A 15,295-nucleotide genomic window follows, 5' to 3' on the forward strand; every position below is an offset into this window, starting at 1 on the left:
ACGGTACGGTGTGCTCGTCGTGGTGATTCGGAAGGTGCTGCTGTGGTGCCACTGCTAGAGCAGCGATAAGAAACGATCAACTCTGAATCAGCGTTAGATAAACCTGCAAAACAGAGCCCAAGTTCGACGAAGAAACAGAGCAACGAAGTGGCAACCGACGGGACTGCACAGGGGTAGCCGGAGTTCAGCCTGGATTCGTTGAAGCTGGCCTGGAGATGCTGGAACTAGTGACTAGTGTGCTGGAGATTCGTCAGAGTTCGGCTTGAGGGTGTCCAATTGCAGCAAGGAGTCGATGGGGCTCGAGACGATGCTGGTCTTTGCTTAAGGACATCGGGCCGGGATCAGACCAGCGATGGCGTTAAGACGAGCATAGCAGCAGCAAAGAAATGGTGGAGGTGTTGCTCCATAGTGAATAAAAAACGTGGAGGCAAGGTCAGCAAAACAAGAGAGCATACCCCACTCTCTATTCTCTAGCCGTGAATTGTGTGGCCTCCTCTTTTGTGAACCCTAAAACACATATTTGTAAGAACAAAGCTAGGGTTTTTATTTCCTAATCCAACTTAAGCAATTTTCTGAATTATTTTCAAAGAAATGCTTATTTAATAAATCAATTATTCCAACTTGGGTCTCGTGACGAAATTTCGGCCACCAACAATTTTAAGGGGCTTTGGCTGAATCTTTTCTCTTATATGCTCAGTCCAATTAAAACCGCTCACTTAAGTCGATCCACCGCCAGTTCACTAAGACTGCAAATGATAACCATTCTGTTTCTATTTTTCTGTTCCGGAAACAAGTTTGGAACAGAAATCCGTTTGGTAACGCAATTTTATTTTTCAATTTCTGAAACAAATTTTGATTTCAAAAATAGATTTGAAATAGAAATGAGAAGTAAAAATTTTCTACTTTTTTATTTCTGAAATAAAAATGAAAAATTCTTCCCATCGCTCACCCTCACTACTAGCCGGTCGTCCACCCACTGCTCATCGCAAGTCACTTGTCAGTCGTCGCCTCCCGCTGTTCGCCATCTCCCTCCAAGGGTCGCCATGGGCCGCCGGCCACCGTCTCCTGTCGTTGGCCGCTCGCCTCCCGTCGCCGGTTGTCACTTGCCTCCTGTCGCTGCCCGACGCTAGCCTCCTCCAACCGCCATCCTCCGCACTAGCCGTGTCACCATCCGCCGCCGCCTCCCTTCACCATCCACCACCTGTTGCCCCCGTCCGCCCTCCTCCCGCCGCCGCCGCCCCCCTCCCGCCGCCGACCGTTGCTCACCTCCTGCCGCTGCCCAACGCCGGCCTCCTCCAGCCACCGTCTTCTGCATTGGCCACGTCGCCATCTGCCGCTGCCTCCCCCCACCACCCGCCATTCGCTACCACTGTCTGCCCCCGCCGTCGCCATCCGCTCACCGTCCACTCGCCGGTCACCTGAGAGGAAGAAATTTTGTGTCGTTATCAACAAAATTTTGTTTCGGGAACAGAAATTTTATATCGTTATTAAACGTGTTTTTTGCTCAGAAACTTGTCCAGAAATAGAAATAGAAATAGAAATAAAAAAATTTATTTCTGGCCAAAAATTAATTTATGAAATAGAATGCTTGTCATTCGCAACCTAAATATGCAAACTCTATGGTCTTAATCAATTATTAATACAAATGCTCATAATATCTATATGCAATTTAAATTTAATATTTTTTGTTTATGACCGGAATCAATCCCTAATTTTTTATGCAATAAGTTCTTAAATGGGTCGCCAAAATTTAGGTGTCAATAAATATTTTTCATAATATGACAATTCACTAAATTAAAAACATGCAATATGATAAGCCCATATAAACCATGTATTCACCACAACGAAAACAAGATATAAAAAATAATCAAAAATCCGATCCGACATTTCGCCGCTCAAATTCTTATAATTATTGAGATTTTCAATACGGAAACTTTCCTAATCGAATAATGCCTAAAAATATCGAGGAAGTCGAATTAGTTTTAATAAACTCCAATTAGGCAACCACATATGTGAATCGAATTAGGCTTAGGAAACTACCTTTGTTGCCGAATACGGGACAGGCGAGGACCTTGGTGAATGCCTGTGTACAAGGAGGGCTGCTGGTGGACTGGCGGTGGCGATGTCCGAGCAAAGAGCTGTGACAATCAAATAAGTAGTGATGAACTCAATGAAGTTACTTGTTATTGCTAAAAAAGGGCTGCCTTGTGATGGCTGAACCGGTGATCGTGGTAACTCGTGGGTCGTTGGACTGGTGGAACGGGTTCATGTCGAGACTCACGGCAAGGACCGGTAAGGAGGGCAGCGATGACAAGATTAAAACAGCAACGACGGACTTTGTCAAGCGCTAGAAAACCTGCAAAAATCAAACTCAGACGTGATGGCCAATGTAGGTTCTGTTCACAGTGAAGGTCGCAGCATTGTTGAGTCGAGCTTGCCGGAGTGCTTGCTGTGACCTCGCTGGGAGGTGTCGGAACTAACGGTGGTGGAGAGCAACGGCAGCAGGAGGAAACTTGGCACGGCGGGTTTGATTCCTGCGCAATGTTGAAGCTGTTCTCACTGGAAATTGGTGGTTCAAGCTGTGCGACGGCGAGAAGTTCGCTGTTCCAGAATTCTCTCCAAGGTTTTCTCTCTTCGTTTACGTGTATGGAGCCCCCCCTTCTCTCTGTATGTTATGTTTCTTTTATACTGTGCCCCCTTGCACTGCAAAAGTGGAAATATGGATATATGAAAGAAAAGTCATCCACCGACTTCCTTCTTTGTGAATAACATATGTTGTCGAGAACGAACAAAAGCCCGCTCTTTTACCGATTGTGCACCATTTTTATTTGGGAAAAAACCACCAAAAACCCCAAACTTTGCCACCTGTGACACATTTATCCTGAACTTTTTTCTGTGAGACCAAAAATCTCAAACTATGCTATTTGTGACACATTTACCCGAATGTATTTAGTCCATGGGCATTTTCGTCTTTTTTTCTTTTTCTTTTTTTTTCTCTTTTTTTTTCCTTTCCGGTGCTGCCCTCGCCCAACCCGGCGAGGGGGGCCCTCGCCGGCGTCGAGCAAGGACGGCCCTCGCCAGATCCGGCGAGGGCCCCCCTCGCCGGCGTCGGGCGAGGGTCGCCTGCCCGGGCGAGTGAGGGCGGCCCTCGCTCAGCTCGGGCGAGGTCGACCCTCGCCGGTGTCGAGCGAGGGTCGACCTCGCTGAGTCGGGCGAGGGCCGCCCTCGCTGAGTCGGGCGAGGGCCGCCCTCTCTCGCCCGGGCGAGGGCGACCCTCGCCGGATCGGCGAGGGGGCCCTCGCCGGCGTCGAGCGAGGGCGGCCCTCGCCGGGCGAGCGAGGGCGACCCTCGCCGACGCCGGGCGAGGCGACCCTCGCCCGACGCCGGCGAGGGCAGCCCTCGCCGAAAAGGAAAAAAAAAGAGAAAAAAAAAAAGAAAAAGCAAAAAAGACGAAAATGCCCATGGACTAAATACATTTGGGTAAATGTGTCACAAATAGCATAATTTGGGGTTTTTGGTGTCACAAAAAAAAGTTCAGGGTAAATGTGTCACAGATGGCAAAGTTCGGGATTTTTGGTGGTTTTTTCCCTTTTTATTTTTATATTGTATACTCATCGTCCCCCCTTGACGACCACATATTCTCTTTTCGCTATCTTCTACGCATCACAGAAGTGGAAGTGAACATACCCAAGAATTTTTTCCTTAAAGAAAGCTGAATATATATATATATGCCTTGCGGAAATTTTTCTCACCATCAGTTAATGGTTATATGCCATATCATTAGCATGTATCGTTTTCAAAAGCCATACGACATTCTACACCTCACCCAGATCGGGGTGACCCTAGCTTAGAGTGACGATGGAGAATCAAAAATCTTCATCGTGCATGAGAGAGTTCCAAAAGTGGAAAAATTTCGGGGCCCAAACAGCCCACCAATAACCATTGGGCCTTGGCCAACCCCAATCATAAGGTTCCAAGTTCCAACACTGTAATTTATTATTTCGAGATTGACTTGATACATATTAAAAAAATATTTTTCATGGAAATCATTTTTTAAAAAATATTAGTATTTATTTATTTGATAGTTTAGGGAAACTGATATTCTTCTTGCCAGAAGCGAAAATCGTTATCTCCTTATCTAAGCTTGTTGTTTTCTGTCCATGAAAAATGTTTTTTATATATCGATTAGTTTTTCATCATTTAAACACCGGAAAGTCAAAAAAACGGTTTGCCGAAAATAGTTTTCCTTGAAACAAACGAACTCTAAGTGAGAAATAGTGAGGAGAAATGCTAGATCGGCTAAAACTGATCAAACTAAATGATGTGGCAGATTGTTATTTGATGTTGAATATGCCACTTATTTAATTAGCCACTTGCAGTATGCCACAACAAGTATACAGAATTTGTAAAGTCTTATGCCTAGCATTGAGACCCTTCTCTTATGAAGAACTCCTTTTATTAGGGGAGACCCTTCTCATATCAAGAAGCAATGGAACTCCGATTACGCATATGTGATCGATTGTATCAATCACTGACATAATACGATTTTGTGCTCCATGTGTACCCCAGAAAGGAAATGAGTACCATTTGGATAAGTAAGCACAAACTCAATCTGCAGGGCATGAAAAACACAATGATGTGTTACCTTACTAACGCTTTCTTTTCTGTCTGTATCGCACATAACAGATATAATTCTATTTCAGCATATCATTTTCATTTCTCTTGATTGGTAGGTTCTGCTATTCCGACCGAGTCACTGTAGTCTTACATAAAACAAAAATGCAGCAACAATTAATTTGAATCCTGCATTTGTCGGACGCTTGTCATGAATTGCAGTGTGCGTTTTACTATTCCTAGTTGTAGCAGTCACTGTAGTTCCCTTTGTTCTATTCAGGATATTCTTGTTTTCTATGGAGAGCATGCCCCAGAAGTCGAACCCGGCTGCAAAACGAACATATCGATCGCGTCAGCAAATTTTCCAGAAAAGAAACATGCAATTGTCTGTGAATGTTCTTTGAACTACTAATGAACCTCATGGGTTGAACTTCATTATTGAGAGAAAAGCATGTCCATGTAGATTAGGCTATGACACGGGCTTCGTTCCCCATACTATCAAAGCAGTCGAAATGGTTGGGACATCCATTCGAGCTGACTTGACCTTTTGACAAGGATCACGCATCCGCTATAATGCCAACATTGAGAAGAGAACATTCTTTTTGCTTCATAGGTAATAAATCAGCACCTCAAGTTTAACTTACCGCGCAAGCGTGCACATCGTCACATCCGCATAGCAGCTTCCCGTTTAGAGTGTCTACCGCTTGAAATGATCCTCCTCCCTCGCTCCTCTGCATAAAAGCATAGAGCTTCTGGTGTTGATGCTTTTCCATAACTTTTTCATTCCAAAAAATGCAGGTTTAAATCTATAGAGCAATTTGGTCAGACAAAATTAATATTACTATAATCAACTTCTAGGCGTGTCTGAGTATCTAGCCCAAACAAGAGCATGAGCCCAAGGTGCATACTATATGTGGGTGTTTCAACTTAGTATATACGAGGAAAAGACGATATCCCTGATACTTTCTTAAATTTCAAAAGGTCATATAGACAGAGAAAAGCATTTAGAAGATAAAAGAACTTGTACCTTATAAAAATCAACAGCAACAAAGTTAGCCCATCTGTTGCCAGCCGCGCCATAACAAGTCCGAAGCATGTTAATGAGGTCGCCCGAGTTGTTCTCGCAACTGAGTAGCTTGATGGGCTGAGACCGGAAGTAATTCACCAAAACCAAGGACTTGCTCCTGTCATCAAGAGGCGCTGATTCAGCTCTGTTTGGACAGCTTCCTGCTTGCATTCCACCATCACCATCTGCAAATTACTAAATAATTAACGCGCCAACACATAGATGGACACAACATGTCAACAACGAATCATGTGTTTGAAAAAAATCTGGGCCAAATAGCCGAGAAGATTCTCTCTAAGTAAACTTGACAATGCACATACATTGATTCTCAACCATGTAATTCCACTGATAAGCAATCCCTTCACTCTGTTCCTTAGACTGGATGGAGGTAAACACGAGCAGCCGCTGATTATTAGCCACCATGTCACTAACTAGCGGCCAATCTTGACCATTCTTTGGCATGTTTGATACCGGAAACCAGTATTTCATCAAGCCAGCATCAGTAAAGACCTTTGTCAATCCATTTGGCGCCTGAACGTAGTCCTCGAGTATCAAAGTGACTATCTCCGCCGGGTTTGCAGATAGAAAAGTTTCGATTTCCTTGAGAGTGTCTATAGCCGGTTCCTACATGGCAAACAAGGATCCTCAGCATTTGAGGTGCACCAAGAAGATATGTGAAGGAAGAAAAGAAAAATTTTCAATGAGAAGAGGAAAATCAAAAAGCACAGGGTGGACAAGATAACTATCAGTTTAAGGACAGAGTACCTACAAATGCGGTGAAGTTGTAACATTGACCTTTAAAAGAATGGCACAACCATACATCTCCTTCGAAGTCATATGTATCTAGCATCAGCCCTCGAACTCCATTCTGGAAATGGAAAAACGCCATTGGCAACATTAAATTGAGATCATGTTCCTATAAACAACCTGAAAATGAAAATGAGGAAAAGCTAAAGAGTAATCGGATTTACAGAGAGTCATACATTTAGCTGTTGAGTGACTGTATCCTCTTGATTTGTAAAGGTCACTCTTGGTACGGGCGTGTGGAGTGGCTCTCCATCAATAGCATACGCATTGTGGGTTGTCAAGAATGCATATTTGTTTAAAGGAAGAGAATTGTTCTAATAAAAAAGTTAAACGAAGCAGATCAAATCACTGACCAAGATGATATACCGGTCAAACCCTTCCAATACACCTGCCGAAACCCCCAAAAAGAAAGAAAAGAGAAGGAAACGAAAATACTCATGCCAGGAAATTTTCTGGCCTTTACTTCTTTACCCAGTCAAGTTCTTAGCACAAATTACATTGCCCGAATGTCGAATCGTGAAATCTATGAATTTCCACACACAACCAGAATACATTTAAAACGGCAACAAATCGACCAACGTTTTAATTGGAAAAGAAAAAGCAAATTTCTCAGTGGCATGAGCTATGCAAATTTCTCTGCGAGCGTCAAACTTCAGATTCTTCTTCACACGAGATGAATGCTCATGGGCAGTTGAGATTAGGCTGATCATGTAACAAGAACAGTGAATTTGCTTTCTTATTCTTATTCTATTTTATTTGGGTAGACAAAAAGTGAATTTCTCGGTGACACATCCAACCTAACTCCATGTTTGTCAATACTTCAGCTGCTCTACTCCAACTTTTGTTTAGCCCACTTCGAGAAAATGCCGAATTGGATAGAAAAACCTTATTTCTCAGTGGGTCAACATTTAAGCAACTCCCCTCCATAAAGTCTGGACTTCTCTGATATCACTGAGAAAGTCGATTGCGACAATCACAAAAGAAAAAGAAATTCGTGTTCAAGGCAAAGAAAAAAGTTACAGATTGAGAGGGAGAGAGAAATACCAAGAGCTTGAACTGGTCAGTAATGGTCGATCTTACGCATCTGGAACCCGAAAAGCCTTGAGGGCAGGAGAAACAATAGAGACCGGCCTCGCAGTCGCTATCGCTCGAGCATTCATCAAGAAGCTTCATTCACGAGAAAACCACACAAGCAACAAAATCAGAAACTTCCCAAGACTCATGCCGAAAACCGAAGTACAATCTGACGGAGACGTACGAACCCTGCATTCACCATTGGAGCAAGAGGCGCCGAAACTGAAGAGCGTCGCTGAAAGCACGAGCAGGAGAAGGCATTCGCGACGATCCATCTGAATGTGAACGGGAGGGAAACGATGATGGTGCTGCGTGCGTGGGGCTCGACGGCGATCTTCCTCGGAAAAAGTGGGAGGGACTTTGGTCGGATGGAAAATGCATGTAAAGTTGGTACTTTGTTGTTCGCAGAGGAGAACAAGGAAACATCGGCCCCATAATATAGAAAGGAAATGTATCACGCTCTGATAGCGAGAAACCAACAAAAAGGTATATGCTTTTGATTTTTCTTCGGGTCAAATATCACGAAAAACTCCAAACTTGTATATTTATGATAAATTTACTCAAATTAATTTTTTTATCACCAAAAACGCCGAATTGGTACACCACTGATAAATTTACCATCTATTAGTTTTTGTTAAATTTTACTGTCAAATTGTTGAGTTGGATGACACAGCGTATCAGTTTGAGCTTCTGGTTTGTGATTTTTCGCGCTATTAATCCAATTTAATGGAAACCAACAAAGGGTAAATTTGCTACAAGTGTACTGGTTTGGAGTTTTTGATGGTTAAAAAATTAGTTTTGGGTAAATTTGTCACGTGTACTAATTTGGCGTTTTTTGAGGTATAAACCCTTTTTCTTTTACGGATCTTGTTAACGCGTCCCTTCTTTTTACTTATTAGGCAGGTTTAATAAGAGTTACTTTGATTTTGAAAGCATTAAGCACATGTAATACCCAAAAAAAATTGCATAAAAACCGCAAAGTACTTGTTATTGAGAGCCCATTTGATACATCTTTCCGGCAACACCATAGATCTGCAAAGGGATGATGTAGCTATTTAAGGTGTCCGGCAATCTGCTCACGGCTACAAACACCCCCCAAGGTCCTAAAAGATTTTAGTAGGTTTTAGGAAGTTACGCTCTTTTTAGTAAGTGATGCAGGACCATCAAATTCCATTACAGACCGTTTGATTTTTATGCAAGTAAAAAGGACATCTCACCCACAACATGATCCAATGGATCCAATGAAGAGAAGGGCCTGCTCATCATAGACAAAACTTGGATGGATGGAATGAAAGGAGAAATCAGAATGCGTGAACAAGAACAAAATATAGTGACAGCAGAACCAGGTTCATTGGGATAGAGAGCTGGTCCCAACCCCCTCAAGGCGGGACAAGTCGTACTAGCTAGTCAATTTTTAATGAGAAAATTACTAAAAAAGTCATAAACATATTGCATTTGTGCTAATTTAGTCGTAAACCTTTCAATTTGGTTAGTTGAGTCCTAAACTTTTCGACAATTTGCCAATTGAGTATTTCTAGTCACTTGGACATTGGCCTCCCACGTGGCATGACCAGCGGTAACGTGGGAGATTTTTATAATTTTTCAAAAAAATTGATTTTTTTATTTTTTTTATCTTTCTTTTCTTTTCTTTTCTTTTTGTTTGCTTTTTTCATTATGGGTGGCGAGGATCACCAATGACGCTCGCCACAAGGGCTACCCAAATCTAGTGAGCCTTTGCGATCAGCAAGGGTCGCTAGTGACTCTCTGGCCACAAAGCAAAAAAAAGCAAAGAAAATAAAATAAAAAAAATTAAATTTCTTTAAAAATCATAAAAATTGTCCACATCTGCGCTGGCCGTCAAGTAGGACTTCTGGCGTCTACGTCAATAATTTTTAGTTAAAATTGGCCGGAATGACTCAATTGGCAAACTGAAGCATGATAATAAAAAAACACACAAGTTGCAAATCTTGCAGCACAAGTTACAGACACAGACCAATTTTGTAGAACGATTTTGTCAACAAAAGCCCAAGTAGGGAAAATTTGTTATTGATAACTGATTGAAAACAAAAACATTTCAACAAGAATATGCTTATATTTCATCACATTTTTTTTTGTCAATGGATTTAATTGTAATTACGACACTGTTTTCCTTGGTCGCATAAACATAGAATATGCTATGAGCGGAAGGAAATAGCCAAACGGCAGGTCATCCAATCAAAGACTCCAATTATTTTCTCGGCTGGAGATGAGCAATGTAAAGGTGGGCCAATGCAATATGACATTTGACACCAACCAATCTACAAGTAATTTGGAAAAATTCCAACACGATCCCAACCTATGTGACCTCAATCCACATTCGCCGTTGTTGAAGTGGGTCTCACATGGAATCCACATCATCTAACGGTGTACATGCATTGGGCTCACATGCATCGGGAACATGTAATAGTGACTCCGTAATTAGAGAGATAATCGATAACAAATATGGACACATCGGTATTAGGGTCCACTTCCAGCTTCTTTATGCTACCTATAGAGTTGCGTGACAAATGGGATGATTGCAACTGATTGCAACTGTCCATTACAGCTTTGTCCTTTACAGATATTCGCTTTATTCCAGGTTTTCACACGCTTCTCCTCATCGCCTATATGTTTGGCCCAAAAAAATATGTTCACGTATATGGTTGGCTTGGGAAAGGTTACTTGGTTAGGCATTTGCCCCCACATAACAAAAATGTTTACATAAATATATTTGGTTTTTGTTCTAGTTTTGAATTGCATGAGTATTATTCAAAGTTTTTTTTGTTTCTCTTCCCATCCCTCCACTTCAATCAAACCAATCAATGTGATATTATTCATTTGATAATCTAAATTAGGATCAGGGAAGTTGAAAGGGGGAAAAAAATAAAGGGAGAAAACAAATTCGAGAAAAAGAAAAGAAGAAGGATAATCAAAAGATGTGTCACGTTACTAACACGGGTTTTGCTTTCATTTGACTTACTCTTTTCTTTCCATTATTGGAGGAATCTTTTAATTTTAAGATTACTTGTGTGATCATTTTTCAAAAAAAAAAATGTGATCTTGTGTTCAAGAGTTAAACTAGATAGTTCTGAAGATCACCTAATTCTAAGTGCACCTATATCTCCATGTTATAAATCAAACCATAATTAGTATGAATCTGTAACTTTTACTCCTTTATGATACTTCATGCATCTAGATAATATAAGAGGATATGTCACATCAATTTAGTCCATCTATGCGGGATTTATGTATATAAATTATGAATTTATGTTTCCTAGTATATTAAATATGATGAAGCTAAGAAATAGATGTTAGACTATTGCTAAAATTCCTAATTTTTATCCTCGATCAATATCAACAAACAAAAGTCTTCACTCTGCATAAATGTCATTTGAAATTTAGGACTCGTTCAAAAGAATGAATGATGACTAGAATGATTCTAGAAGACATTAGTTTTAATTTTCGAGGCTAATTATATATGGTAAACAGTTATAACATCCGGTATAAAAGCAATGCTATTGTTTACATAAAGTAGGTTTTATAATGTTATAATACTAGAGAAAACTTTAAATATTAAAAACTTTTAAAGTTCTCAACGCTCACTCCTAACTCGATCCACCATGAGCCTGGCAGCCTACAAGGTCCACCTAAGCTGAACAAAGCCGGAAGCACGAATTGAGTGGACTTGAGCAAGGGCACTCCTTCTTGGGCCCGTCCAGGCCCGGTCATTTCATGGATAAAATTCAAAATTTCTCAAATCATCGGCGAGCCTACGCAAAGACTCATATGCTCGGTACACGGTCTGATCCACCTATTGATCAGGTCTTATCACTCGATTAATAGGACATCCTAGTTTAAGTTACAAAGAGCTAAGTGGGCTACAAACGTGCAAACCATCAAGGCATAGACAGAACATTTGTTGGTTCATAGCCGCTATGTTCACCAGGGACCCACGGCCAATTCTTCATCCAAATTAGTGGCTACAAAATGAAGGACCGCCGATACCTTAGCCTGATTTAATTCATGTCCACGAAATAGAAAACAAGAATGGCATCTACAGTATCTTCCAATCATAGAGTTTGCAAATCACACATTACAGATCTAGTTACACATCATAAGTTTCATTCACAAGTACACTGAACATAATTTTAAGCTAGGTTTTTTTACAAGGTGTACAATTATGCAGATTTATCTTTGGAGAAGAAGTGGTTGATGGTCGGCATGATCTCCGGCGGCCGAGTGCGGAGGAACTTGCGGAGCCCGTGCTCAGAGTACCTCTTCCCTTCTTCTGCATTGTCCAACACTGCCATGCCTCTATGTGTCTTGTTGATTCTGTATTATAGTGAACAGTTCAAAAAAATGCAAAAAAAAAAACTGAAAAAAGAAGAAGAAAGAGCCAAAGAAATTCAATAGATTATGTTGTAAATTAATTGTCATCGACGACTCTTTTCATGGAACTTAATTGTATCAGAAAGTGCTTGTTACCTGACATCAGGGTTCCAGAGAACATTTCTTGTGAGCTGGAATATGCACATACTTGTCACAAATGTCATTGCTGCCATCAGCGGATACACCTATATAAAAGAACAAAGCCATGAATACTAAGTCAATGAATATCTTATTTTGAGGGAAAAGAAAAGAAAGTGCACTAGTGAATATCTCATGCTGTTATATTAAGTATAAAGGTCTTATCAATATGTCACGCCTCGACTTGGTTTACATGATCTGAAAACCATGCAATATGTTTTCCGGTTTAGAACTTAGAACAAACATCATATTATGGCTAAACAACTCAACCGTCAAATTATCCGAAGTATGTTTGGATACTTATATTCTCGTCCTACGCACATCCTGTAGAGATGTGTCTAGCTATTTTGATTATTGCACTGTAGACTTTTTCCATTTTAGCTTACAGATACTATGTTCATATATTCGTTTTCTTTTTGGGCGAGAAGGGACGAAATAATCGGGAAAAAATAAGAGCATATACAATCAACGTATTGAAAACTTTACACAAGCAAACTTATCCACCCACGAGTTAACGATTTTGACTATCCAATCTCTTGTTAACAATCAAATCAAGAGTGAACAGGGCTGTCTATGGAAATATGTTTAAACACGTTATTTGATAGAAGTTAGAAGCAATGAAATAGGGTCCCACGAATAGATTCACATTTGCTAAGTAATGGAATATTATGTAATTATCAAATTACAACAGTGAACCTTATCAAATTATGAGCGAAGGCAGTGCATTGAAAATTACAAATTCTCTTTATTTAGTTATCTAATAAGTGTTCTTGAAGTCAACAACCTACTCTTTAGCAAAATATATTGACAAGTAGTCTGGGAATATGGGTGCGTCTGTTTCGCCGAAAATGATTGATTTGAAAAATAATTTTCTAAAAATGATCATTTGTATCGCTTACAAAAATAAATAAACGAAAACAAATTTCATTGTTCGCAAAAATTCTTAGACATGAATTGCTGTTGTTAAAGAAACATTTCTCATTGACTGATTATTTTAAGCAATACAAATGGTCATTTTTAGGAAAATGTTTTTCTCGGGGAGAACTCAAAAAAATATATACTCACATCTGGCTTGACCCAACGCCCCATCAGGAAGTTCGTGTGCACTTCAGGACGTGCGCTTAATTCTCCAGCTGCTTCCTTGATTAGAGTATGAATTGCTTATAAGACAATAGGGTGTGTGGGTCTGTCATTTGTATATATATACTGCTCTTGCGAGAATGAGCAGCCATCACATTGGACGGCAACGGCAAAAAGATAAGCTTCTGTTCAAACGGTGGGCTGTTAGGGGCTTGACTTCGGACAGAACCAGGGGCTTTAGCCTCTTGTTTTTTCAGGTTTTCCTTGGTTCATTCGTCGAAATAGATGATGATTCGCGAGGGTTTACACAAGCGGATTGAACGAGTCAGCGCTGACATGTTTCTGCATGTGTGCCCATTTTGATGACTTTGTTCATCCATGGAAGTCATCTAACGGCAAGATAGATATCGCCGTCAATGACAATCCAAGTTTTTCTCGCATTAATAATTGGACCCGTAACAGGATGTTTCCTTGCGATCCCCTCGGTATTGGACACGAAATGAAAGAGAGAAGGAGGTTGAAGAATTTCTTTGTATTCAGTCTGATTTGATATGTATTCTTTACATGTATTTATATTACAAAGTGTAAACAATAAAAGGAAAATACAAAGATACAAAATCATTCTGAATCACTAATTGATATCAATCTAAACCCTAGATTGATTCAAGTATCTTCAATCCAATCAATTGCACAAATCATATCTCTAACACTCCGCCTCGAGTTGGTGACTTATATATGTCCAAGACACCCAGCTTGCTTAACAGATATGTGTGTTGCCTTTGACACAAGAGTTTGGTGAGAATATCAGCAGGTTGTTCTGAAGTCCCAATTCCCTTTGTTCTAACTATCCCTTCATGGATCTTGTCTCGAGTGAAATGACAGTCAATTTCTATATGCTTTGTCCATTCATGAATTATGGGGTTAGCTGTAAGTTTGAATGCTGCATCATTATCGGAAAAACAGCGTCGTTGGTCATTGAACTTGTATGCCAAGGTCAAGAAGTATGCCTTGCATCCATACTATCTCAAAAATAGTTTTAACCATAGCTCGATATTCAGCCTCAGTTGATGATAATGACACAGTTGATTGCTTCTTCGTTTTCTATGAAAGTAAGGACTTTCCAAGCTTAATGCTGAATCTAGTAATAGACCTTTAGGTCATCGAACAGGTAGCATGGTCTCTAGCACAATAGGCTATCATTTCCATGTTACACTCTCGAGAAAGAAGTATTTCAATTCCTGGACATTTCTTCGAGCATTAGACAACTTTCAGAGTTGCATTCATATGGGATTGTTTTGGATTGTGCCTGAACTGGCTCAGTGTTTGTACTGCAAAGCATATGCAAGGTCTTGTCATAGTAAGGTAGATAAGTTTACCTACGAGTCTTTGATAGCTCGATAGGTCTTTGAGCAGTGGATCATCATTATTGGACAATGTTCCCATATCATAATCAAGAGTGGTCAATTTGATATTATGCTCAATAGAAATAATTACTGGTTTTACACCCTAATAGACCTGCCTCTGATATAATCCTTAGAATGAATTTCCATTGGCTAAGTGAGATTCCTTTTTTCAATTGTGCAATCTCAATCCCAATGAAATATTTGGGAGGACCTAGATCCTTAATGTGAAAAGTAGCATGTAGATACCTTTTAAGATCCTTGACAGTAGATTCATCGGATCCCATAATGAGAATGTCATTAACACATATCATCAAATATATAGACGACGCACCTTTTGTCCATGTGAATAATGCATAGTCATGCCTGGATTGTCTGAAACCAACAGCTGTGAGTGCGGTAGTAAATTTTGCATACCATTGATGGGAAGCTTGCTTGAGTCCATGACGGGATTTATGGAGGCGACATACCCTAGACTCCCCCGGTCTCCGTAAACCATGCATAAGATCCATGTAGATTTCCTCATCCAGATGACCATGAAGAAAAGCATTGTGGACATCCATTTGATGGAGTTACCGGTTGCGACATGCGGCAATACATAATAAGTGAATTATGACTTCTTTAACTACTGACGAGAAGGTTTCATGGTTATCGAAACCTTCTCATTGTGTAAAGCCTTTGGCCACTACACGTACCTTGTATCTTTCAA

At 40.4% G+C, this 15,295-nt stretch overlaps 3 protein-coding genes across 4 annotated transcripts; 1 reads left to right on the forward strand and 2 right to left on the reverse strand.

The window, feature by feature from the left end:
- Positions 1-924: 924 nt before the first annotated feature.
- On the forward strand, positions 925-1,422 carry LOC130140477 (proline-rich receptor-like protein kinase PERK8). Its single transcript, XM_056319926.1, has one exon. The coding sequence runs from the start codon at positions 925-927 to the stop codon at positions 1,420-1,422; it is 498 nt and encodes a 165-aa protein (XP_056175901.1).
- A 3,288-nt stretch (positions 1,423-4,710) lies between these two features.
- Positions 4,711-7,966, reverse strand: LOC115674091 (PI-PLC X domain-containing protein At5g67130). 2 transcript variants are annotated; one of them, XR_008818514.1, is made up of 8 exons: positions 7,750-7,966; positions 7,532-7,654; positions 6,664-6,801; positions 6,450-6,548; positions 6,001-6,304; positions 5,642-5,865; positions 5,259-5,389; positions 4,711-4,941 (listed from the first exon to the last, which is right to left on the reverse strand). XR_008818514.1 is itself a non-coding variant. In XM_056320111.1 (8 exons), the coding sequence occupies exons 1-8, from the start codon at positions 7,834-7,836 to the stop codon at positions 4,909-4,911; spliced, it is 1,095 nt and encodes a 364-aa protein (XP_056176086.1). In that variant the 5' UTR covers positions 7,837-7,963; the 3' UTR covers positions 4,711-4,908. The 2 variants fall into 2 exon arrangements, 1 of the variants encoding a protein (XP_056176086.1); XM_056320111.1 differs by having other exon boundaries at positions 5,259-5,345; positions 7,750-7,963.
- A 3,651-nt stretch (positions 7,967-11,617) lies between these two features.
- On the reverse strand, positions 11,618-13,265 carry LOC115673907 (uncharacterized). Its single transcript, XM_030596169.2, has 3 exons — positions 13,172-13,265; positions 12,065-12,153; positions 11,618-11,911 (listed from the first exon to the last, which is right to left on the reverse strand). The coding sequence occupies exons 1-3, from the start codon at positions 13,193-13,195 to the stop codon at positions 11,758-11,760; spliced, it is 267 nt and encodes an 88-aa protein (XP_030452029.1). The 5' UTR covers positions 13,196-13,265; the 3' UTR covers positions 11,618-11,757.
- Between the last annotated feature and the right edge of the window lie 2,030 nt (positions 13,266-15,295).

The sequence above is a fragment of the Syzygium oleosum genome, unplaced genomic scaffold (assembly GCF_021117445.2).
Source record: "Syzygium oleosum isolate NSW1041296 unplaced genomic scaffold, Sole_v2.1 Sole_v2.19, whole genome shotgun sequence".
Classification (NCBI taxonomy): domain Eukaryota; kingdom Viridiplantae; phylum Streptophyta; class Magnoliopsida; order Myrtales; family Myrtaceae; genus Syzygium; species Syzygium oleosum.

Excerpts from the sequence above, each read along its gene's own strand:
- LOC130140477 (XM_056319926.1), top strand. The coding sequence starts at position 925 with ATGAAAAATTCTTCCCATCGCTCACCCTCACTACTAGCCGGTCGTCCA.
- LOC115674091 (XM_056320111.1), bottom strand. The coding sequence starts at position 7,836 with ATGGATCGTCGCGAATGCCTTCTCCTGCTCGTGCTTTCAGCGACGCTC. Across the intron at positions 6,802-7,531 it reads CTGACCAGTTCAAGCTCTTG|AACAATTCTCTTCCTTTAAA; the intron begins GTATTTCTCTCT and ends CTTTTTTATTAG. Across the intron at positions 6,549-6,663 it reads CAGTCACTCAACAGCTAAAT|AATGGAGTTCGAGGGCTGAT; the intron begins GTATGACTCTCT and ends TTCCATTTCCAG.
- LOC115673907 (XM_030596169.2), bottom strand. The coding sequence starts at position 13,195 with ATGGGGCGTTGGGTCAAGCCAGAT. Across the intron at positions 12,154-13,171 it reads GGCGTTGGGTCAAGCCAGAT|GTGTATCCGCTGATGGCAGC; the intron begins GTGAGTATATAT and ends TCTTTTATATAG. Across the intron at positions 11,912-12,064 it reads CTCTGGAACCCTGATGTCAG|AATCAACAAGACACATAGAG; the intron begins GTAACAAGCACT and ends ACTATAATACAG.